Genomic DNA, 26,127 nt, shown 5'->3' on the forward strand with positions numbered 1-26,127 from the left:
AGTACTCAAAGTCCTAGCCAAAGCAGTCAGACAATGAAAGGGGGTCAAAGGGATACAGATTAGAATGGAGGAAGTCGGGGTTGGGGATTTAGCTCAGTGGTAGAGCGCTTGCCTAGCAAGCTCAAGACCCTGGGTTCGGTCCTCAGCTCCGGAAAAAAAAAAAGAAAGAAAAAGTGAATAGAAAGGAAGAAGTCAAAATATCACTATTTGCAGATGATATGATAGTATATTTAAGTGACCCCAAAAGTTCCACCAGAGAACTATTAAGACTGATAAACATCTTCAGCAAAGTGGCTGGGTATAAAATTAACTCAAACAAATCAGTAGCCTTCCTCTACTCAAAGGAGAAACAGGCTGAGAAAGAAATTAGGGAAATGACACCGTTCACAATAGTTCCAAATGATATAAAATACCTCAGCATGACTTAGCTAAGTAAATAAAAGATCTGTATGACAAGAACATCAAGTTTCTGAAGAAAGAAATTGAAGAATATCTCAGAAGATGGAAAGACCTCCCATCCTCATGGATTGGCAAGATTGATATAGTAAAAATGGCCATCTTGCCAAAAGCTATCTACAGATTCAATGCAATCCCCATCAAAATTCCAACTCAATTCTTCATAGAGTTAGAAAGAGCAATTTGTAAATTCATTTGTAATAACAAAAAACCCAGAATAGCAAAAACTGTAATCAACAATAAAAGAACTTTTGGGGAAATCACCATCCCTGACCTCAAGCAGTATTGCAGAGCAATAGTGATAAAAACTGTATGGTATTAGTACAGAGACAGGGAGGTAGATCAATGGAATAGAATTGAAGACTCAGAAATGAACCCACATACCTGTGGTCACTTGATTTTTGACAAAGGAGCCAAAACCATGCAATGGAAAAAAGATAGCATTTTCAACAAATGGTGCTGGCTCAACTGGAGGTCAGCATGTAGAAGAATGCAAAATTTCCCATTTTTATCACCCTGTACAAAGCTTAAGTCCAAGTGGATCAAGGACCTCCACATCAAACCAGATACACTCAAACTAATAGAAGAAAAGTATAGAAGAGTCTTGATCACGTTGACACTGGGGAAAATTTCCTGAACAGAACGCCAATGGCTTATGCTCTAAGATCAAGAATTGACAAATGGGACCTCATAAAACTACAAAGCTTCTGTAAGGCAAAGGACACTGTCATTAGGACAAAATGGTAACCAACAGATTGGGAAAAGATCTTTACCAATCCTACATCTGATAGAGGGCTAATATCCAAAATAACAAAGAATTTAAGAAGTTAGACTCCAGAGAGTCAAATAACTCTATTAAAAATTGGGGTACAGAGCTAAACAAAGAATTCTCAACTGAGGAATATCAAATGGCTGAGAAGTACCTAAAGAAATGTTCAACATCTTTAGTCATCAGGGAAGTTCAAATCAAAACAACCCTGAGATTCCACCTCATACCAGTCAGAATGGCTAAGTTCAAAAATTTAGGTGACAACAGATGCTGGTGAGAATGTGGAGAAAGAGGAACACTCCTCCATTGTTGGCGGGATTGCAAACTGGTACAACCACTCTGGAAATCAGTTCATCAGAAAATTGGACATTCCACTACTACCTGAGGACCCAGCTATACCTCTCCTGGGCATATACCCAAAAGTTGCTCCAACATACAACAAAGACACGTGTTCCACTATGTTCATAGCACCCTTATTTATAACAGCCAGAAACTAGAAAGAACCCAGATGCCCTTCAACAGAGGAATGGATACAGAAAATGTGGTACATCTACACAATGGAGTATTCTCAGCTATTAAAAACAATGACTTCATGAAAAGATCATCCTGAGTGGGGTAATCCAATCACAGAAAGACATACATAGTATGCACTCATTGATAAGTGGATATTAGCCCAAAAGCTCGAGTTACCCAAGATAAAAATACACAGACCACATGAAGCTCGAGAAGAAGAATGACCAAAATGCAGATGCTTTACCCCCTCTCTGAGGGGAACAAAAATATTCATAGGAGGGAATATGAAGGCAAAGTTTGAGCAGAGACTGAAGGAACGGCCAATTAGTACCAGCCCCACATGTGACCCATATATATATATATATATATATATATATATATATATATATATATATATATATATATATGTGTGTGTGTGTGTGTGTGTGTGTGTGTGTGTGTGTGTGTGTGTGTGTGTGTGTGTGTAGCCTCCAAAACTAGATAAGATTGATGAAAGTAAGAAGTGCATGCTGACAGGAACTGAATATAGATGTCTCCTGAGAGACACACCCAGAGCATGTCAAATACAGAAGCAAATGCTAGCAGCAAACCATTGAACTGAGAAATGGACCCCTGTTTGAGGAATTACAGAAAGGATTGAAAAAGCTGAAGGGGCTTGCAACCCCATAAGAACAGCAATGCCAACCTACCAGAGCTTCCAGGGACTAAACCTCTACCCCAAAGACTATACATGGACTGACCCAGGGCTCCAACTGCATATGTAGCAGAGTATGGCCTTATTGGGCACCAATGGAAGGAGAAGCCATTGGTTCTGCCAAGATTGGACTCCCACTGTAGGGGAATGTCAGGGGGTGAGAAGGGGGATGGATGGGGAGGGGAACACCCTTATAGAAGAAGGGGAGAGGGATGGGATAGGGGGCTTATACCCAGAAAACCGGGAAAGGGAATAACATTTGAAATGTAAATAACAATATCCAATAAAAAAGGGAATAAGAACCCATTTTAAATGGCCATTTTTCCTGGCACTAGGGCACATCCTTGAGTGAATTGCACAAGTTCCTTCAGTGTGAACTTAGCTGTGCACACCTACCTCGGCTCTATCCTAAAAGCTATTTCAGAAAGCTCAGGGCAATAATGTATAAAAGAAAAAACACTGAAACTAAATGTGAGTCTACTATAAGCAGTGACACCTGGTTATCTGCTTTTCCCATAGCCACTAATCACAGAAAGGAAAACAAAGAAATCTCCGAGAGGAGAAGGGAGAGGTCAGGAGTGGCACTCTTTTTGAACACTCAAAGGAAAGATACTGGAAAGCAAGCCTCTGGGTTTAGACATCTACATGCATCAGAAATAAGGACAGCAGACACCACAGCAAATTAGCTAACACTCTATAGAAGTACCCATTGGTGTACCGGAGTAACAATGATTCAATATATAAAATTATCAAAATTGACAAATGCTACTACTATGGTTTAGGTAGACAACTCAGAAAAAAAAAAAGCAACTGAACGTTATTAGGCACTAAATTAAAGGCTGGGGTTGGGGATTTAGCTCAGTGGTAGAGCGCTTGCCTACCAAGCACAAGACCCTGGGTTCAGTCCCCAGCTCCAAAAAAAAAGAAAAAAAAATTAAAGGATCACTAGAAAAGCGGGGACAACCTGACAAATTATGTTGAATATTTTAACCATGTATGTCTATCAATTATGTTTGGAGTCACAGAAACCAAAGCAAAGAAATAGCTCAGTGGTTAGGGTTAGCTTGTTATAGCATAGATTAGGGAGGGAAAGGAGACAAACCAAGGTGGCAGGCAAACTGGATGACAAAACCTCATTCTATAAAATGCTCACACAGTGGGCATATGTGACTTAGTGAACCCACAGAGGAACTAGTAACTTGTTTCATAAAGTGAAAACATACATTCTCCCCGCCCACTCAGAGGATCTCTTTTTCAAGGAAAAGTAGGCAGAGATTCATAGGTGCAGTTCAATAGCTCACGATCTGTGGTCAGTCCCACAGGGACATCAATGGCTGTACTGGTTGTGACCTTAAACAAGTAACATATCACTTCCCTGCCTCAGTTTCTTTATCTCTAAAGTACAGGTAAGAGTTACGTGTCACCAGGAGTTGAGAGCATTAAGTGAGGCGCTGTACAGCAACAGCGTCTGAAGCCATCACTCAAGAGCGCCGAGGTAGATTATCCACTCTGTGGGATGAACCTTACTGCTTAACAATCTCCACCTTATGAAACACTCAGCTTAGCTTTTAAAATTATTCAGAAGTAAGCCTACATGATATAACGTGACAGTCTCCCAGTCTCAATTAGCACTGCGCTAATTAACGAAGCCATTTTATACAAGACAGTGAGTCACATTTCTCTTCCTCCTCCTCACTCCCTGGTGTGCCGTAAGGGTGACTGAGTGTCTAATTACTTCTTAATAGAAAGCACATACACTTCATTTTTCACTAGTTCAAGCTTAATTCTTCTAGTCCGGAAATCAAAGTCAACAAAATTAAGTTGAATTGGGACGTGGCCAGCCATTATGAGAAAGGGTTTGTTTGCACTGTGTCCCATTATAAGGAAAGGTGGGTTTTCACCTTATCTGTAAATATTTCAGGTACCAAAATGTGTCACAAATGAGTAATTGTGATTTTAGCAACATTTTTATTCTTATTTCCTTTCCTTAGCATTACAGTGATTTTTTTTGCTGCAATCTACTAATTATAATCACTTTGAAAAAATCTGAAAAAATGATATTAAAAAAAATAACATTAATGGAGCATGGCTGCCCCTCTTGAAAACTCAGAACGAATTTGCAGACCTGAAAAAAGCTCGCTGTTGTTTTCCCACAGCACATAGGTGTAGGCGCCATCACACGTGAGCAGGAGGACCATGAAAAGTGAGAACATTGAAAAGATAACCGTTCATGTTCATCAGAAATATGTTAGCCAAGAATATGAGGACCACCATCAAGAGGAGGGTATCCCAGCATGGAGCAATAGACAGTAGACACTGTTCTTTTTTTTTAAGGCGTGCCCTTTAGATATTACACTGGTGTAAAGACTGAAGGAGGTAGTTACAGAGAGCAAAGCGGTACTATTTCTTTCTATGTATGGGGAGTAGCCATTGTTAAGGACCTCCTCAAGACTAAGGGTTGTGATCCAATTCAGTACCACACACCGCAAAGCCTCTGGAAGTATTGTATTTTCCAAAGGCGAGTGAAGACCTTCAATTCCTACTAAACTGCACCACAGAATGATCAGTGGGAACTCAGAGCAACAAGAGCAGTCAGAACAGACCCCTCACAGGGGTGGGTTTAATAAGCCCAGGAGTGGGAAATAAAGCCATCTGAAGGTGTCACAGCTTTACGATTCCAGCAATTTAATTTGAGGAGCTGTAATATAGTGACATATTTCTCAACCAGAGAACTATCTATATAATCTTAATAAATATTTCAGATTCTGTCAAAAGGACCAGGCATAGATTGTTGGAAGTCTGTTATGAAGACAATTAACTTGGATGTTTACATAAAATTAAAATAGTTAGAGAATTAAACAGACCTCTATGTATCTACCATTTAAACAGTGACAATAACAGTGAAAGACTCTAAAGTTTACAGTCAAAAAACAATCATTTATATCTAGTCATATTTCCACTAAAACATCTTAAATAGACAGTCTCTTAGCCATGGGGGGCTCATGTCAGCATCCATTGTTCTCTTATTTCTTCTAAGTATCCTGGAATGGTCTATATGTATATGTCCTCCCAATTGTTACAGGGTGGGCATTAGGAAGTAAAGTCTGCAACGGGAGGTTAGGTCATAGAGGCAGAGGCCACTTGACTGGGATTAGTACACTCATGAACCTAAGCAGACCCTTAGGTTAGGAAGGAAGGGATCGTTCTGCATTCAGGGACATGAACCCTCCCAGGCAGTCTTCTGTCACCTTATTCTGAGGTTGGCTCCACATCTCCAGAGCTACCCCACACCTGGGATTTCACTACAGAGGTCCCAAAAGAGGAATTTGCTAAGCCACTTCCCCCTTTTAGGAGAGGACTTCCACTCCATAGAGAGAGACCCGCGTGAATCCCTCTGTCTGCCAGGCTCTCGTTCTTCCCTCCTCACTGATACGATGACATTTCTCCTCTTCTCTGAGACTTCAGACGTTCAACCTTGCCCGTAGTCTTTAATGGCTGGGCTATCCCTCCATCCCTAAGACCGCAGGCTTCTCAAGCATTTCCTGTATGTGTGCAATATGCTATATAGTGTTAGAAACTGGAGCTTTGGTGGGCTAGGGGTCAGTGCCCTTAACCTGGGCCTTAATCTGAGATTTAAAAAAATACTGACAAAGTAAAATAGGGGATTCAACCACTTTGACTTGTTTCTCTACTTCCTCAGAAATGGCTAAGACCAGGAAGCACAGTACTGGCTAATACAAACCAGTTTTCCAAAGCTCGTTTCCTAAGATCCCATAGTTAACAGCTAGAACACTAAAGCTACATGTTAATAATGTTACCTTTAATTATGGGCTACAAAAAAAAGGACAGAAAATCATCCCACCAATGGTAGGCATTGTCGCTCAGTCTCAATACTCTTTCCCGCTGTGCTCAGAGGGGAATTCAAAATCTTTACCACTCTCCAGACAGCTACTGCCTACTGACTGGAGCTGACATATATAAGTCTGGGCGCTGTTATCTGTGTTTTTCCTTAGCAGGTTTGTGTAGAATGCATACACCAGTTTGACATAATCCGATGCTGTTTTTGCAGGCAGTGATGACAGACATGGGGACACTATACAGCTTTGGAAGCTATCAGAAGGAAAATATGAGGAAACGGGTGATGAATTAGAACTATGGGGTCAGGGGAGGAAGCCAGGGTCCCACCTTTGAACATCAGCCGGCAGAGAACCACGTCTGTATGGAGGAATAAAGAGTCCATGAAGCCTTTAACGAACTTAAATGAAAAGAGGACACCCTGGATCTGCTCTTCCTCTCCTAGACAGAAAGAAACAGGGGGCCCCTGGTCCCTACCCCTGCTGGCTCTGCTGCTCCTCACCACTGGAGGGCTCCAAGAACCACAAAGAACACTTTGGATTCCCTCACACTTACCAGTCGGCAACCTGTTACTGCTCCCAGCTTAAACCTGTGCAGAGGTGTATCCTATCCCAGACCGTCTCAGACCTTGGCATAGTAAATATTCTTAGAAGTCTTACATAGAGAAAGCCAAGCTAACATAATACTTTACACGTGGACTTAATTCCAGTGCATGAGAATTCACACTTTAGTGGAGAATAACACTTACTCCTAACCACATTATTAGAAGACCAAATTAACTGTAAGCTAAATGAATGTGGATCTAGACTGCAGTAAATAGAGAAAGGTTAGTAATGCTGAGCTTACTTGGGAAACACCTCATGGAGAAAACCGTGGCCCCTCAAATGTAAACTGTATTTAAATAGTCAGAAGCCAGTAGAATACTCAGAACTTCCCAATGGCAGGTTCCTGGGGTGGGGGCTGGGAGATGATCCTAAGAGGAATAACAAGCTAGTAGTCAGTTCCTGTAGCCATCAATGTACTCAGGAGCAGGATAAGTTGTGAATAGACTTTCTAGGAAATTCTCTGGGTTTTTCTAACTAAGAAAATTGTTAAGCAAATTACTAATCCTACTTTGATTACATTTTCCCTGTAGGGCTTTCAATTACAATGGAACACTAGTCTATTTGGTTTCTATTTGGTTTCTATTCACTTTCTATTTGGTTGGGCTTCCGTAGCATCCTTGCTACAGATCATGTAGAAGCCAAGAGAAGATATCCTCTTAAAATCCTGATTAAAGGGCATGTTATTTCCAAGGGATTCTGCCATCATTTTTTTTTATCATTTTTGGCAATTTCCCAAATTATATTTTTTAGCTTTTGCCTTCTATAGCTAGAGACTTGCTATAAAAAATACCGTATTAGCTTGAGGCCCTGCTTACTTCCATCCTGCTGCTTCTATCTTTGCCATGACACAGATAGTCAAGAGAGAAGGAAGGAAGTACATTCATCACACCAACCCAGAAGTCAAAGGCACCCAGGGGGGTCTGCTGGAACACGCCCTGGTGAAGCCAGGTTCCATCAACACCATACAGAAAGGAACTGGGAGGATTCTAATATACTGTATCACAAAAGCCTTCTCTAAGGACTGACTGTCCTATCTGTAGGACAAGTCTGCTTTACAACTCCTAGAAGTAAATTCTTTCCTTGGCTGATATATGTCCACTTCGCTGCCTATTTAGATCCAGTTCGAGGTTGACGTGTATCTCTTGGGCAAAGGGCAATAGACAAACAGAATGTACTTAGGCCACATGCATTGGCCACAGTCATGACAATTCTCTTTGGAAAACATTCCTGGATGCTAAAAAATCCCGAAATTGACTGTATTTCAGGGATCAGACTATACAAATGCTCAAAATTCTCAGTGGTTCTTGGCTGTAAAGTCTTATTTTTTTCCCCTCAAAGCCTAAGAGACGACTTAGGCGCCCCTGGTGTTTAGGCATGTGATGGTTCTTCCTGGTTGTCAACCTGACTACATCTGGAATGAAGGACAATCCAGAAATGGAAGGCACGCCTGTGATTTAGGTCTTGAAGCTGGAACAGGCTTCCGACCTGGATCTTACACGCATCACTGAAATCATTCTGTGAACTTGAGAGAATTCTACAGGACCCAGTAAACAGAGAACAGCCCCATCTGTGAAGCCTGTGCTTCTTTTGCTGACCCCGGACACCATGCTCAGTGGATTGAGCCAAGAGCTGCTGACTGAAACAGCTTTTCCTTCATCCTGGAGGGATAACAGGTAGGGTCAGCTGCAATACAGAGACTTTCCTCACCTTCCTCACATGGTCCTCCCTTTCCCATAAGGCCTTGTGAGTTTTTTTAGCCTAGAATTCTTTCTGGTTACAAAAGAAAATGGATGTGAAACTGATGCTACATATTGCCTCATCAAAGCCGAGAAAACCAAACCAATAACTGCAAAGGCACACGCCGGAAACAGTTCAAAGTAGTCAAGGATTGCTTTGAAGACCTAGGGAAAAAATGGCAGCAATTCAAACAAGGATTAGTCTAGGATGTTTGCTGGTCTTTTTTCTTTATTTTTCTGTTTGTTGTTCCTGTTTTTAACAAGGGAAAGAAAATTTAATGAAGGAAAGAAACATGGATAATTGGTGCTTGCAGAAAATAAATCATTGTGATGTATTGCACTTAGTGGAAACCTGTGCGTGGATTAATGTTATTTGAATTTTAGGCGAGCTATTCTGTGACCAGTCCAAGTGGATTTTAACTTGGGCTAACACTTCATTTAAAAGGCACATAACTATTTTCCAGAAGATCACTACTATGATAACAGGCGTGATGTGTAAATTGGACCCCAAATCTGGTCTTATTTACTGTTGTTACTAAGATTTGGTTTTTCTGAACCCTGTCTTTAAAACTTCAAGGACTAATTAGACTACAGAGATGGCTCAGCAATTAGCTTTCTGAGATTGCGAGGACCTTGGTTTGGCTTCCAGCACCCACACCAGAATGCTCACAACCTCCTATAATACCAGTTCCAAAGGATCTGATGCCCTCTGCTGGCTGCTATGGGCATCTACACATATGTAGCATGTATTTACACACATGCACACAAATAAACACTTTTTAAAAACTCCAATAAATAATGGACCTCATAGTAGCAATAATCTCCCTGAGATGCGAGTCATCACTGCTGAACCAAAGCATTCCTAGCACCTTGGTGAATTACATGCTAATTCGACAAACAACTACCAAATTCTAATTCATACTTTCAAATGCTAATATAAAACAGTCTCAGATTCCTCATGGGAATAATAATGCTTCTTATCAAAGCCCTCCAGATGTCCAGAAATGGCACATTTTAAAGCCCTGTCATTTTAATCCCAAAACTAAAGTTATTTCAAAAAGCACAGCTGAAATAAATCTGAATTATCTTAAGCATTTTTAAGAGAACAACTATCATGGCATTTTCCTGCCCTTAGTTCCAAGAGCTTAAATGAAACATTCATGCATTAAATTCAAAGTCTGACTATCAAATAATCTCACTTTAATAAAAATTTGAATTGTGTGCCTTAGGGCATTATTAAGTATTACATAAAAAGAAAACATCCATAAGTCTGATTCTGAATATAACTATGTAGAACTAAGACTACATTTGTATTATCCATTTCAAGACAAAAGGATAATAATGCATTCGTAAAAGGACAAAATCCAAATTAGAATGTCTGAAGCATTTTCCCCCTTTGAAAGCAAATATGTCAACTCTAACTACTTTAAAACTTACTTTTTCTATCAAATAGTTAAAGATCTAACATACACAAAATGTAAGAAGCAGTATGAGATTTCAGTATCTGTGTATAATAAAGACAGACAAAGGGACAAAAGACACACAGAGCACAGTGATGTAGATACTCAGAAGCAACTCTGGTCTAGGACCAGATATGAATCAAACACTCAAGGCCATGATCTCATGTCAGTAAAAATGTCATTAACAGTTAATTATATTCACATAAAGAATACCAACTATAGTCTGGAATGCCTCGTAAGCTACCACTAACAAGTCCCTTTGTACCTCTCTATACTCTTAAAGGGCCTCTTCCCGTAGGTCTATCTTCTCCTTCACTTGGGTCTTTTCCCAACTACATTGCCACCTGGTGACTAGCCTATGTCATTTAAGAAACAAAGCAAGGCACAAACAGATTCAATCTGTAAGTCAGCACCCCTTTCTTCCTTCTTCTTGGAACACACAAAGCAGCCTTTCAAGATTCAAAGTCTTCAACACTGAGATCTGTCCCAGAGAACGAACTTCTCAGTTGCATGCTCTGCTACAAACACACACACACACACACACACACACACACACACAGAGAGAGAGAGAGAGAGAGAGAGAGAGAGAGAGAGAGAGAGAGAGAAATTGAGCTCAAAATAAAATCAATCTCAGTATTCTGCTTCACCTGATCCACTCTGTCATAATCAATACGTAAGCGCGTATGTGTAAAATATCACAATGAATACTGTTGATCTGTGCACTTGATGCATTAACAGCTATTTCAGGAAGACCAATCAAGCCAGACAGTGCTGGTGTGAAAGATTGGGATTGAAAGTACTTTGAGAAACAACTGTGTAGCCATTTATAAAGTTAAACAAATGCCCTTCTGAAAAGTGTCCAGTTATTGTACCTGTAGCCACACCCTCTATGAACTTCAGCCACTGCAGCATGCATCTTTCACGGCTAAGCTACTCACAGTGGAGACCTTCTCTGACCTCAGCCCAGGTGATGAGAAGAAAATGGAGTTTAGCCAAGCTAAGTGCATCAACTTTTCAGCCTCACTATTCAAGCAATGGATTGCTTTAGGCGCGGTTGACCTGGCTTTTAATCACCCCTACTCTAAACTCCCATGTAAGACCCCATAAGCTCTTAGTGAAATAATCCCTCTGATCCATTCGAATGCCACTTTCCCCTCTGTGACAAATATTTCCATATTTCACACAGACAAGTTTTCTTATCTTGTGTGATGCTTCGTTTTGATTTTCAACTTGACTAGACTAAGAAATGCCCAGGAAATTAGAAAGTTCAGCACTGGATGTAAATGTGCAGATGTTTGCAGTGCATCGGACCAGAGGGGCTCAGACCAATCCAGTGGATTAAAGCTTTGGTAGATTCCTATGACAGCAGTGATGGAAAAGGTGAGAGGCAGGCATGATGCCTAGTTGGAGGAAGCAGATGACTAGATAATGTCCTTTTGGCTGCATCCTGGCCTGGTCTCTCTCTGTGTCTGCTTCCTGTCCACCATGGAGGCCCTCTATCACATGGCCCTAGTACCATCATGTTCTGCTCAAACAAGCAGAACTGAGCAACCATGGACTGAAGTCTTTGAAACTATAAGCGAAAACAACTCCTTGGTCCTTGAGTTGTTTGTTGATTCATCAGGCAGTTGTTCCAAGCAATGAGAACATTAGCAGGTGCATTTCCACACCCGAAATTTTAGCAAGTTTCTTATGCATTCCCACTATTATGACAGCCAGGTGTCTTCTTGTCAATGTACTCCAACTCAATTTCTTTATTTTTCTGAACCTAAAATGGCCTCCTCCAGCTTTCTTGCTGTTACTAAAAGGCATTCCACCCATGGTTTCCTAAGACCCAAACCTCAGCATTTAATTTGACAATTCTATTCCCCTCCACCCTTACCCAGTTCATCAATAGATACCATTTACAATTTCTTTGTCCTTTACATTACTTACCCTCCATTGCTACTGCTTCCAATCTAACGTCTGGGTCTCCATGTCCGTCATTTTGGCTACCCAACAGATTTCTAAAATCTTTCTACCCTTCTCTGGTCCACTTTAACTCAATCTACCCAATTTCTTCTTACAGTGTGCTATTAAAGAGAGACACAGGATAGTCAGTCCCATGAATCAAGGTCCTTACAGGTTCGTGATACATCCAGAATAATATCAGGATTGCCTTAGTGTTACTGATAACATCTGCCACTTGGCTCTCATATGCTTCAGCCTTTATTTCTCTATGTTAATCACACCAGGCTTTCCTCCAGAGACCTCAGTGTACCTATGTCTTACCTCCTCCACAGCAAGTATACCTTCTGGCCTTTGTATAAAAATATTTTCTATTCCTAGAAATTCCTTTGGTTCTTCCTTAGTTCCTTTCTTGCATATAATGCATTACTATTTGCAACAGTGTATTTTTGATCACTTACTCCTCTATTGCCTGACTCCTTCCCTCAGATTCTAGATTCTATGAGGACAAAAACCATGTATGATTTTCTGGGTACACCCACGATAGTCAGAATAAGTGCTCAATAATAACTTTGGACTTAGGTCATTTTAGCTCTTTGGCTAATCTATTTTGAGGCTCAGCCTAAAGCACATATGGATGTCCTTATTTTAACATCTGAATTTCTATACTTTTTTCCCATTTTGAGCAATGTTGGATTTGCTGAACCTTCATTATCTCAAGTTAGAGGAAGGGGAAAGGGCTCTACACTGGCCAGTTGAGAGGTGAGAATAAATGAGACTGGCTGCTGTACTCATGTGCTCTGAGAAACTTCTAGTTGGCCTGAAGACAAGCCAGATACAAGACATGATGTGTTACAGGGGGATCATGGTGAAACAAAACAATTCCAACCTGTGGAGCTTGAGATGCAATAGAAAAATAAGAAATACACACACAGCTAAATGGAAAAGGGGTCAGGAAACAAAGTTAGCTGTAAGCAAAAAGCAGAGGTTCCCTAGTGAAATGGTTATTTGAGCTGAGCTCAGGGCAGTTCAAAGCAAAAAGAAGAAGGTACAGTACAGAATGAGCAAAGCATATTCCAGAAAACCAAAGTCTACAGTATAGACTAAAAACAAAGACAAGAAAAGAAGACTGACGACATCACCACCTTTTGAAATCTCCATCAATAGCTGTCAGGTCATGAGACTGTGAGCTATTAAAGGCTTGAGTTTTCCATTCAACTGTGACTTCACCGTTGTGATATGTGACTCCTACACCTCACATATGAGACTGTACTCTCAATAGTTCATCCATAGTCCGAGCTCTGTCCTGACTCTTCAGGTACTGTCCTAGCAGAGGTGTTCCTATTGTGGAAAGCAGCTGTCTGCTACAACTTCTCTAACTGATGCACACTTAGGTGGCTTACAAGGCAAGGAAAGATTCCAATACATAGTAATGTCTGAATTTTTATCTTTCCCATGTTCGTGAACTCCCTAAGCACAAGTAATAAATACGATGGATTCAATATGTCATTCAACAAAATAATATTATTGAAAAATAGCTAATTATGCTTCTTCAGTTAGCAAACAAAAAATACTTCTAAGAAGCAAACAAAAGAGAGTAAAGGGACAGAAGCAATATGGCTAAAGTAGGTCATATACATGAAAATGTCACATACAAACCCACCATTCTGTACAGGTAATACATGCTGATAAAAAAAAAGTCTTCTACAGGACTTTCAGTCATGCCAAGTCAGCCCTTCATAAGCCACTGAACAGAATGACCCTGCACGATGATAAAAGCAAAGGCTAATTCATTTAGGCCTCCTGTCATGCTTGCTGTTCAGGGAAGTAGCCTCTGCATCTTCAGGAGATGACGAACAGCCTGCTAAAGAGACCGCTGCAAAATTCCTGCCTCTGCACCCATGTGCCCTTCCTTAGGAAAGCCACCACCAAAGCAGAAATCAGGATTAAGGATTTCAAGTGAGAAAATAAAGAAAAATAAAACTTTTAAATATATACATACATATATATTGCGAGTCTCCATCTGCGCACTGGAGTTAACCCTACATACCCAAATCCCGCCCGGAGAGAGCTGGTCTCCAAAAGTCATTCCTAAGTTCACAGGTGAGATCAGCACTTTTGCTCCAATAACTGGTTAAAGAGGGACCTGACAGGAAACCACAGGGCACAGGAACCCCAGAACAACCAGGAACAGGCTACTTACTGTCTCCATCTGTGTGTTCCAGAGTTAACCCTGTGGCACAGCTTTCTGTAACCAAATCCCACCCAGAGAGAACTAGTCTCCCAGGAGTGCTGCCACTCCTAAGTTCACAAGTAAGACCAACACTTTTGCTCCAATAACTAGCCAAAGGGGGACCCAGCAGGAGACCACAGGACACAGAAAGCATGGAGTAACCAGGAACAGGGTCATTCCAGTCTCCATCTGCACTGTGGAGTAAATGTTGTGGCACAGGTCTGTGTACCTAAATCCTGCCCAGAGAGAGCTGATCTCCCAGGAGTACTGACCACCAAAGATCACAGGCTCAGAAGAGGTACAGTCTCCAGTCAGAGACAAAAAGACGAGCTAAACACTAGAGATAATCAGATGGCAAGGGGCAAGCTTAAGAACCTAAGCAACAGAAAAGCTACTTGGTATCATCAGAACCCAGTTCTCTCAATACAAGTCCTAGATACCTCAGCACACCAGAAAAACAAGATTCAGATTGAAAATCACATCTCATGATGATGATGATAGAGGATTTTAAGGACATAAAAAAGTCCCTTAAAGAAGTAGAGGACAACACAGGTAGGTAAACAGGTAAAAGCTCTTAAAGAGGAAATACAAAAATCTCTTAAAAATTACAGGAACACACAAACAAACAGATGAAGGAATTAAAAAAACACCATCCAGGATCTAAAAATTGAAATAGAATCAACAAAGAAATCACAAAGGGAGACAACCCTGGAGATAGAAAACCTAGAAAAGAGATCAGGGAGTCATAGATAAAAGCATCATCAACAGAATACTAGAGATAGAAGAGAGAATCTCAGGGGCAGATGATATCATAGAAAACATTGACACAACAGTCAAAGAAAATGCAAAATGCGAAAAGTTCCTAACCCAAAATATCCAGGAAATCCAGGACACCACGAGAAGACCAAACCACAGGATAATAGGTATAGAAGAGAACAAAGATTCTAAACTTGAAGTGCCAGTAAATATCTTCAACGAAATTATAGAAGAAAACTTCCCTAACCTAAAGAAATAGATGCCCATAAGCATAAAAGAAGCCTACAGAATTCCAAATAGATTGGACCAGAAAAGAAATTCCTCCTGTCATATAATAATCAAAACCCCAAATGCCAACCAAGGCTACTATATACAGCAAAACTCTCAGTTAACATAGATGGAGAAACCAAGATATTCCATGACAAAACAAAATTTATACCTTTTCACAAATTCAGCGCTAAAAAAAGATGAAAAACTACAACACAAAGAGGGAAACTACACTCTAGAAAAAGCAAGAAAGTAATATTCTTTCAACAAAACCAAATTCCACCTTTAACAACAAAAATAACAAGAAGCAACAGTCACTTTTCCTTTATATCTCTTAACATCAATGGACTCAATTCCCCAGTAAAAAGACACAGACTAACAGATGGGATAAGAAAAGAGGACTGAGCATTTTGCTGCATACAGGAAACACACCTCAGTGGAAAAGATAGATATTATCTCAGAGAATAAGGTTGGAAAAAAATTTCCAAGCAAATGACCCCAAGAAACAAACCAGAGTAACCATTCTAATATAAAATACAATCGACTTTCAACCAAAAGTTATCAAAAAAGATAAGGAAGGACACTTCTAACTCATCAAAGGAAAAATCTACCAAGATGAACTCTCAATTCTGAACATCTATGCTCCAAATGCAAGGGCACCCTTATTCATAAAATAAATTTTACTAGAGGTCAAAGTACACATTGTACGTCACACAATAATAGTGAGAGACATCAATACCCCACTCTCATCAATGGACAGATCATGGAAACAGAAACTAAACAGAGACACAGTGAAACTAAGAAAAGTTATGAACCAAATGGATTTACAGATATCTATAGAACATTTTATGCTAAAACAAAAGAATATACCTTCTTCTCAGCACCTCATGGTACCTTCTCAAAAACTGACCATAATAATCAGTCACAAAACAGGCCTCAACAGATACAAGAAGATTGAAATAATCCCAGGCATCCTATCAGATAACCACAGACAAAGGCTGGTCTTCAATAACAACAAAAACGATAGAAAGCCCATATACACATAGAAGCTGAACAATGATTTACTCAATGATAAGCTAGTCAAGGAAGACATAAAGAAAGAAATTAAAGACTTTTTAGAATTTAATGAAAGTGAAGATATAACATACTGAAACTTATGGGACACAATGAAAGCTGTACTAAGAGGAAAACTCATAGCTCTGAGTGCCTCCAAAAGGAAACTGGAGAAAGCATATATTAGCAGCTTGACAGCACACCTGAAAGCTCTAGAACAAAAGGAAGCAAAAAATCTCAAGAGGAGTAGAAGGCAGGAAATAATCTCAGGGCTGAAATCAACCCAGTGGAAACAAAAAGAACTATTCAAAGTATCAACAAAACCAGGAACTGGTTCTTTGAGAAAATCAACAAGATAGATAAACTCTTAGGCAAGTTAACCAGAGGGCCCAGAGAGTGTATCCAAAGTAACACAATCAGAAATGAACAGGGAAACATAACAACAGAAACCAACGAAATTTAAGAAAATTATCAGATCCTACTACAAAAGCCTATACTCTGCAAAACTAGAAAATCTTGATGAAATGGACAATTTTCTAGATAGATATCATGTAGCAAAGTTAAATCAGGAACAGATTAAACCATGTAAACAGTCCCATAACATCTAAAGAAATACAAGCAGTCATTAAGGTCTCCGAACCAAAAAATGTCCAGGACCAGATGGGTTTAATGCAGAATTCTATGAGACCTTTAAAGAAGACCTAATACCAATATTCTTCAAACTATTCCACAAAATAGAAACAGAAGGAACAATATCTAATTTGTTGTATGAAGCCACAACTATGCTTAAACTAAACCACACAAAGACCCAACAAAGAAAGAGAACTTCAGACCTATTTCACTTATGAATATCGATGTAAAAATGCACAATAAAACTCTTGCCAACTGAATCCAAGAACATATCAAAACGATCATCCACCATGATTAAGAAGGCTTCATCTCAAGGATGCCAGGATGGTTCAATATACAGAAATCCATCAACAAAATCCACTATATAAACAAACTCAAAGGAAAAAAAAATGATCATCTCATTAGATGCTGAAAAAGCATTTGACAAAATTCAATATCTCTTCATGGTAAAAGTCTTGGAAAGATCAGGAATTCAAGGCCCATACCTAAGCATAGTAAAAGCAATATACAGCAAAGCAGTAACCAACATCAAACTAAATGGAGAGAAACTTGAAGCAATCCCACTAAAATCAGGGACTAGACAAGGCTGCCCACTCTCTCCCTACTTATTCAATATAATACTTGAAGTCCTAGCCAGAGCAATCAGACAACAAAAATAGTTCAAATGGATACAAATTGGAGAGGAAGAAGTCAAGGTATCACTATTTGCAGAGAACATGATAGTATACTTAAGTGAATCCAAAAATTCCACCAGAGATCTCTTAAACCTGAAAAACAACTTCAGCAATGTGGCTGAATATAAAATTAACTCTTCCTCTACTCAAAGGTTAAACAGGCTGAAAAAGAAATTAAGGAAATTACACCCTTAACAATAGCCACAAATAATATAAAATACCTTGGTGTGACGAAGCAAGTAAAAGATCTGTATAATAAGAACTTCACGTCTCTGAAGAAAGAAATTGAAGATGATCTCAGAAGTTGGAAAGATCTCCCATGCTCATGGGTTGGCAGGATTAATATAGTAAAGGTGGCCATCTTGCCAAAAGCAATCTACAGATTCAATGAAATCCCCCATCAAAATTCCAACTCAATTCCTCATAGAGTTAGAAAAAAGCAATTTGAAAATTCATTTTGAAATAACAAAAAACCCATGATAGCAAAAACTATTCTCAACAATAAAAGAACTTCTCAGGGAATCACCATCCCTGACCTCAAGCAGTATTACAAAACAATAGTGATAAAAACTGTATGGTATTGGTACAGAGACAGACAGGTAGATCAGTGGGATAGAAATGAAGACCCAGAAATGAACCCACACACCTATAGTCACTTGACCTTTGACAAAGATGCTAAAACCATCCAGTGAAGAAAAAGACAGTGTTTCAACAAATGGTAGTGCTGGTTCAACTGGCAGTAAACATGTAGAAAAATGCAAATTGATCCTTTCTTATTGCCTTGTACAAAGTTCAAGTCTAAGTGAATCAAGGACCTCTATATAAAACCTGATACAATGAAACTAAAAGAATAGAAAGTGGACATAGGGGAAAATATAATTAGCAGAACACTAACGGCTTGACAAATACAGAGGCAAATGCTCACAGCCAAACATTGGACTGAGGACAGTGTCTTCAATTGAGAAGCTAGAGAAAGGACTGAAGGAGCTGAAAGAATTTGCAACCCCACAGGAAGAACAATAATATCAACCAACTAGACCCCCTATCTCTCCCAGGGACTAAACCACCAACCAAAAAGTACACATGATTTGACCCATGTCTCCAGTTGCATATGTAGCAGAGCATGACCTTGTTAGACATCAATGGGAGAAGAGACCCTTGGTTCTGTGAAGTCTCGATGCCCCAGTGTAGAGGAATGCCAGGGCAGGGTAGCAAGAGTGGGTGCATACGTGGGAAGAACCCTCATAGAAGCAAGGGGAGGAGGAATGGGATATGGAGTTTCCGGAGGGAAAACTGGGAAAGGGATAACATTTGAACTGTAAACAAATAAAATATCCAATAAAAAACAAACAAACAAATATGCATGAGAATGCACCATAATGTCCTACTACAACATGTATTTTTAATAGTCAGACTATAGAACATCTTTGGATTTTGGGCTAAAGTAACTCGTTTCCTTGTCTAATTTTACATACCCTGATGCAGATGGGCTTGTTTCAGGTTTCTCTGGCTACTGAAATGCTGCTCGGATGACTCTGTCACTCAGGGGCTGGGTAGGTCGGAAATTATCTCCCAAAATCCCGTCACAGCCTTCGACAAGTTCTGCCCCCTTAACATGTGTCCTCAGTCTTCGAAATTCTTCTATCTGGAAGGAAATACAGAATAAAGGAAGTTAGTCACTAACCATACATATGCAAGTTCAGAATATCATAAGCAATTTAATATATCCATAAATTAAAGTATAAAAGAAAAAATGAAAGCTGAAAAAGAGAGCTGGAGAAACAGCCCAGTGGTTTAAAAAGCATGCTGCCTCTGCAGAGGACCTGAGTTCAGTGTGAGCACCCGCATTAGGAATAGCACACCCACTTCTAACCTCCAGGGGTACTGCACACACACACACACACACACACACACACACACACACACACACACATACACACACACACAGACACACACACACACACACACATACACACACACTTTAAAATAATAAGTCAAAAAGACTGATTTGGTTGTTTCAGACATAAGCGTAACAGACAAGGCCCTTAAAAGATGACAATAGGAATCTGAGTAATTCCAATGTCTACAGAAACCTACTAGATTTGTTCATGTGAAAACCCTACCACACAAAAATTGTGTGTCAGCTGAATACACACAGAGAAAAGGGGAGAAAACAAATGAGCAAATGCTCTGAAGCTTCCCAAGGACATTCTTAGCTGAACTGCTCTGACGTCACTTTGTGTAAGATGATTAGGTGTTAGATTTGCTACGAGAATGAATTCCAGGAAAAAAAAAACCTTTGCCAGATACTCATCTGATGGAGCATTAGAGCCTTGAATATCTAAGCATTCCCCCCTCCAAAAACTTCTAAATATTAAGAAAGTAAACAACCTAAGTTGAAAGTGGCCTATAGGAAGTGGAGGGCCTGATCAGAGAACCTGTGCTTAATTCTCAGCCCTCAGTTCAAAACCACCTGTAACTCCAGCTCCAGAGGGAAGATACCCTCTCCTGCCCCTGATGGCACCTACACTCTCATGCACAAACCCACAAGTAGACACACACATACCATTTTTAAAATAAAATACTTTTAAAGATGGGCTATGAACTAAAGCAAGAATTCTCAAAAGAAGCAATACAAATGGCTAAGAAGAATCTTTAGAAGCACTCAACATCCTTAGCCATCGGGGAAATGTAGACTAAAACCACGTGAAGATTCCATGTCACCCCCATCCTGACACTATTATGATACTCTGCTATGCTTGCAGACAGGAGCCTAGCATAACTGTCTCCTGAGAGGCCTCATCCAGCAGCTAATGGAAACAGATGCAGAGACCCTCATCCCCGAACATCATGCAGTGCTTGGGGAGTCTTGTGGAAGAATGGGGGATAGGATTGAGTGAGACTCAGGGGTCAAGGACACCCCAAGAAGACCTACATGGTCAACTAACCTGGCCTATGAGGGCTCATGAAGACTGAACCACCAACTAACGAGCATGCAGTGGCTGGACCTAGGCTGCTCTACATTTGTAGCAAATGTGTAACTTGGGTCTTCATATGGTCCCCTAACAATTGAAACTGGGCTATCTCTGTCTCTGTTACCTGGCATCAGTTCCCCTTCCTGGACTGTCTGCGTGGGCCTCAGTGGGAGAGGAAGTGATTAGTCCTGGTGGAACTAGATGTCCCAGGGTGGGGTGGTATCCAAGGAGACAGTGGGAGAGGGATTTGAAGGGGCAGGACTAGGAGGTGAGGAGATGGGAAGACTATGATTGAGGTATGATGTGAAAAAATGAATAAATTATGAAAAATCTTTAAAATTTAAAGATATCCCATGTCACCTGAGTTAGAACAGTCACATGCTCATCATCAATAGCACAAATAAGCAACAAATAGTAGTGTGGACATGACAAGGAGGAATTGTTATGCACTGTTGGTGAGGGGCTGGGTGTAATCTAGGGCAGCCACTTTGGAAATAAATCTGATGTTTAAAAAAAAAATCCAGAAATATAACTACCAAATGACCAAGCTATCACTCCAGGGTACATATCCAAAGAACTTTCTAGCCTACCACAGACACACTTGCACATCCATGTTCGTCACTGCTTGATTCATAATAGCCAGGAAATGGGATCATCCCAAATATCCATCAACCAAAGAATTAATAAGAAAACTGTGGTACATATACACAATGGAATATTACTCAGTCATGAAGAACGAATACAAATGAAACAAACTAGAGAAATTATACTAAGGGAAGTAACTCAGACCCAGAGAGACACAGGAAGAGGATGAATAGGGCTAAAATAAACTAATTATTATGAAAAAGTCTTATGGAAATCCACTAGTTAATAAGCTAATTTCAAAATATAACTTTAAAAGAAATTAGTTCAAACAGCGGTACCTTCAATGGGTGGACACTTCCACTCTCAGAGGATATGGGCTATTAAACTAGAAACGAGTACCTCCCTACAGGTTACTGGTTAGGAAGGCACCCAGAAGTTCTCAAACAACGGAGGGTAGTATCATTGCTCTCGCTGCCCACTAGAACTGCATGGTAAGACCGTATTGCTGAACATACCACGTGCTGTGACTGCAAGCCAACGTCAAACTGTCCAGAAAACTTCTTCCCTGCTTATTAGCCCTCTTAGTGCTAGATTATGCTATATGTGTGCCTGTAAGGGTAAAACGTTCTTATTCAGTACAGGAGACTTAATGCTACAATACTGACCTGGCAGGGAACATTAGTCTACTGGTGTCATAGTAGTACAATCCTTATAGAATAACTAACTTCACATACAGCAAGCAATATAGAGGGACATAATTGGTGAAGGTGATGAGTGCTCAGTCCTGCATGGGACATCTTTAGTAATCTCCCACCCCTACCAAGGCTACCAAGGAGCATCATAGAAGAAGCAGAAAGAATGTGAGAGCTGGAGGACGAGGAAGAGAGCTGTGAGATGCTGCCTTCTGGACATGGTATGGCTATTACATTCATAAATACAGTAGCTGTGATTACCCACACAGAACTCACTTAAGATGAAGCTGCCCAATGTAGATGGGGACTGGTCCCCAGGCCCTTCATATTACTAAGGTGCTACTGGCAGTTAATAACTTCAGGAAAGGAGAATCAGCCTCCTTTGATAGTATGGCCATTAGTAGGATTCCCATAGCAGGCCCTAGACCCGTGCACACATGAGTATCACTAACTGTTCTTAGTATGTTATTACAGAAGAAGACGGGGAGGAGGATGAGGAGGAAGAAGGAGAAAGAGGAAGGAGGGGAGGAAGGGGAGCAGGGATAAATTAAATTAAGAAAGGTGTTAGGGGAATGTGAGTAGTGTTGGAGGTTATGTATATGACTACATTTCATCAAATATAAGTATAAAATATGATAGAATTACATAAATAGATACATAAATACATAGATGTATAGGTACATAGGTCAATATATAGGTAGATAACAGGTGATAGATACATATATACATAGATGATAGAAGATAGATGGCAGATAGATAAATAGACAGACAGATCGATAGACAGATAGGAAGAACTGATGGTTTCCTTCATCAAGGGTCAACCTTACTTCTCATCACCCAACTCTGGTTGTCTTTCCTGGTTTTATGACTTGCCTGTGACAAGTGAAAAGCTTTTCAGAGTTCTGAGGATCTCCTTGTCAGGTCCTCTGGTTTGAGCCTCTAAGAAACTGTGGTCTACCACATGTGAACATGAGAAGAACTTAGTAGCCAGCAAAAGCTCCATGAGCGTTCCCCAAGCTCATCCCACATGCCACCCACATAACCAACAGCATCTGGTACTTCGCTAAAATACTCCACAGAAATAAAAAGAAACAGCCATGTTCCACTCTTTCCACAGGAGTGTCTGTATCAAAATATTGTGGTTACAGAAGTCTGTAACACAGGAACCCCGTCTTCCTTTAAAGAGAAGCAGTGAAAAAGATGAACAACTTCAGGACTCCCTAACTAAAAGCCCAGACTGAAAAGGGCCAGGAAATCGCTAAATAATAGCAAAACCATACGTGTGTGTGTGTGTGTGTGTGTGTGTATGTGTGTGTGTGTGTGTGTGTGTGTGTGTGTGTGTGTGTGCGTTCTCCTATGCCCCACAACATTCCAATTCAGTCTGCTCCCACACAGGCTGAAACACAGCTGAGGAAAGTTAAGTGGCGGGTTAGATCAGCAACCTCTTTACAAAGATGACTTGTAATGTTTTACTTTTCCACATCTCCAAATACAGATTGAAAGTCTGTAAGTGAGGAGTCTGACCCAGCGACAACTGCCCCGTTGATCTGCATCTTCACTATGGCTACACGCTTTTCTCCCATAGCAGTGCCAGTCAAGCACATAGGCAACTACTAAATAAGTTTTCTTTTACTGCTCTTTGCCAGGGTCCTAAGCAGTACCCAATGTTTACAGCAACTGAAAACTCTCTAGAACTGGGGCTTCATGAGAATCCTTTCAGTATTTGCTTATGCCTTTTCCTTAATGTTACACACACACACACACACACACACACACACACACACACACACACACACACGGGTGAAAACAGAAAGACCCTGGACAACACAGAATCCTAGGCTGTTTCAAAAAGAATACAGTGGCCAGGGTGTGGACTTGTAGCCAAATGCCTGTCATTGTCTCTTGGCTCTGCTACCTGGGCCCCACAGGACCAAATGGCATCACCTCTTTATGCCCCAATCTCCCCTGTGCAACAGAGATGACAATGATAGCAGCATTCACAGGGGTGACATAAACAATAGGAGGAAGAAGAAATCCATATACAGACACTCGCATAGTTCCAACAGTGTACCACCTATGCTAATTACTAACCAGCCATCTTCTGTGCAACTTCTTTTCACATCAAACCTTCAGCATCGTGCAGACAAATCTATAGCTGAAATTGGTAGTAAATCAATCCACTGAGAAAGCTTAAATCCTGCCTCTCAGCATTCACTTTATCCACTTTAAACTACATGAAGAGTCTATGCCAAGGTCCACAACCCATAGGGATGGTCAGTGACAAGCTGTGGTCTGAGCATGTTATAGGAAAATATGTCATTTTTCATGGACTTTGAAGCTTATTTTAAAACTTGATTAATTTTATATTTTCTTTACCTAAGCTGAAGGCACAGCCTTCAAACCCTGGGCCTCAGTCTGGAGCACATTATGTGAAAACAACTTCTTGAGAGGAGATCAAGCCAAATGTTGGCCTCAATCATTGCCCTCTGCAGGAAACTGCTAACAGTATTGTGCTGTGCACCTAATAGTATCAATGAGTTAGATCTTGAATTAACTGTTCCCACCAAGAATACATAATACTAATAAAGACCATAAGAAGAAATGTTGGAGGGTTGTCTTGGTTATATTTCTGTTGCTGTGAATACACACCATGGCCAACATACAGAAGAGTTCATTGGGAGCTGATATGGTTTCGATAAGAAAGGCTCAAAAAATGTTTACATTCTTGAACACTTGTCTGGGTTGCTGGAAGTGTTTGGGAAGGACTAGGAGGCATGCTCTTGTTGGAGATGTGTCACCAGAGACAAGGCTTTGGGATGTCAAATGCCTATGCCATTCCCAGTTAGCGCTTTCTCTCTCTTTCCCCTACTTACAGATAAGAACATATGCTTTCAGCTACTGCTCTACTCCCATGCCTGCCTGCTCCAGTGCTCTCTGTCATGCTAGTCATACACTCACACGCAGAGACTGCAAGCCCCCAATAGACTCTTTCTTCTATAAGCTGCTTTGGTCATAGAGTCTTCACAGCAATAGAAACTTAACTAAGGGTGATGAACATGTTGATGGTCTTGATAGGGTCAATGTTTCACATGTATGTCCTTATTCCAAAACCTATCAAATGTTTATATTCTTATGGATATTTATGCTAAATGTACACAGCTCACTATGCTAACCATATTTCAATAAAATAGTTTAAGGTCAGGGTAGCTTCATGACTTAACAACTATAATCCCAGCACTCAGGAGGCTTCCAACTCCTCAACTGTGAGTGACTCTGTAGAGGCTCCTTAATCTAGACATGTTTTCTAGAGTAAGAATTAGAGAAGAGAAAGAACATCTTCTTCCCAAACACTCTGATGTCAGTGTCCTTATTTCCATGTATAGCCCACAGCAGCCTCAGCCACAGCTAACTTCTTCTCCTCTTCTGGGTAGCTGATGATGAACACAGAATAAAACTCCCTCCAGGAACAGAGGTCAATAAGGCTGCATCCACCAGGAAAATGCTCTCATTACATAAGACACAGGAATGCTCATACAAAGTGTCATAGTAGGTTCTGCAAGTGCCTACAAGCAATGCAAATTTTTTAAAAAGGAGTCTCCCTGGTTAAAAAAAATAATAACTTCTACCTAGCTCTGTTTCCCTGAGCATTCACAGTGATAGTACAATCTGAGATGCACGGAAATATATAACACTCCCAGAGGACCAAAGGCTAAGCATGAGGTTAAGAACTCAAAAACTGGGTTGTTGGGGATTTAGCTCAGTGGTAGAGCGTTTGCCTAGCAAGCGCAAGGCCCTGGGTTCAGTCCCCAGCTCTGAAAAAAAAGAAAGAAAAAAAAAAGAACTCAAAAACTTCCTAGCAGTACCTTTTCTATTGACTTTCTGTTGCAATCACGTGTCTATTGGGTTAAACCGACAATTTTGATTAATTCTACTGGGTTTTTGTTTTGTTTTTACATGTGTGTATACATGGGTATGTTTCCATTAGGCAAGGTCTAGGGCTACCCATCCCCCTCACACTCATGTTTGGAAGCTCAGTATTTGGGATTAGAATATGAATCTAATACATGGTTGAAATGAGTGCAAGACAGGGTAACAAAACAGTACTTGACATGGGTCTCGAGAATGGCAATAGAAACTGCCACTTCTTATACCACACCTATTCATAGCATCTCAGGTAGAGCCCAGAGACCTCCTGAGCATGTGAGTGCACACTTGGGACTGAGACCT

At 40.4% G+C, this 26,127-nt stretch overlaps 1 protein-coding gene across 2 annotated transcripts in view; it reads right to left on the reverse strand.

Moving 5' to 3' along the window:
• Car8 (carbonic anhydrase 8) overlaps positions 1-26,127 on the reverse strand; it is a 97,053-nt gene that overhangs the window by 9,658 nt on the left and 61,268 nt on the right. For both annotated transcript variants that reach the window (XM_039109404.2, NM_001009662.1), the window contains one exon: positions 19,124-19,293. In XM_039109404.2, coding sequence (XP_038965332.1) covers positions 19,159-19,293 — 135 coding nt within the window. In that variant the 3' untranslated portion in view covers positions 19,124-19,158. The remainder of the gene's footprint in view (positions 1-19,123; positions 19,294-26,127) is intronic.

This window comes from Rattus norvegicus, chromosome 5 (genome assembly GCF_036323735.1).
Source record: "Rattus norvegicus strain BN/NHsdMcwi chromosome 5, GRCr8, whole genome shotgun sequence".
NCBI classification, from domain to species: Eukaryota; Metazoa; Chordata; class Mammalia; order Rodentia; family Muridae; genus Rattus; species Rattus norvegicus.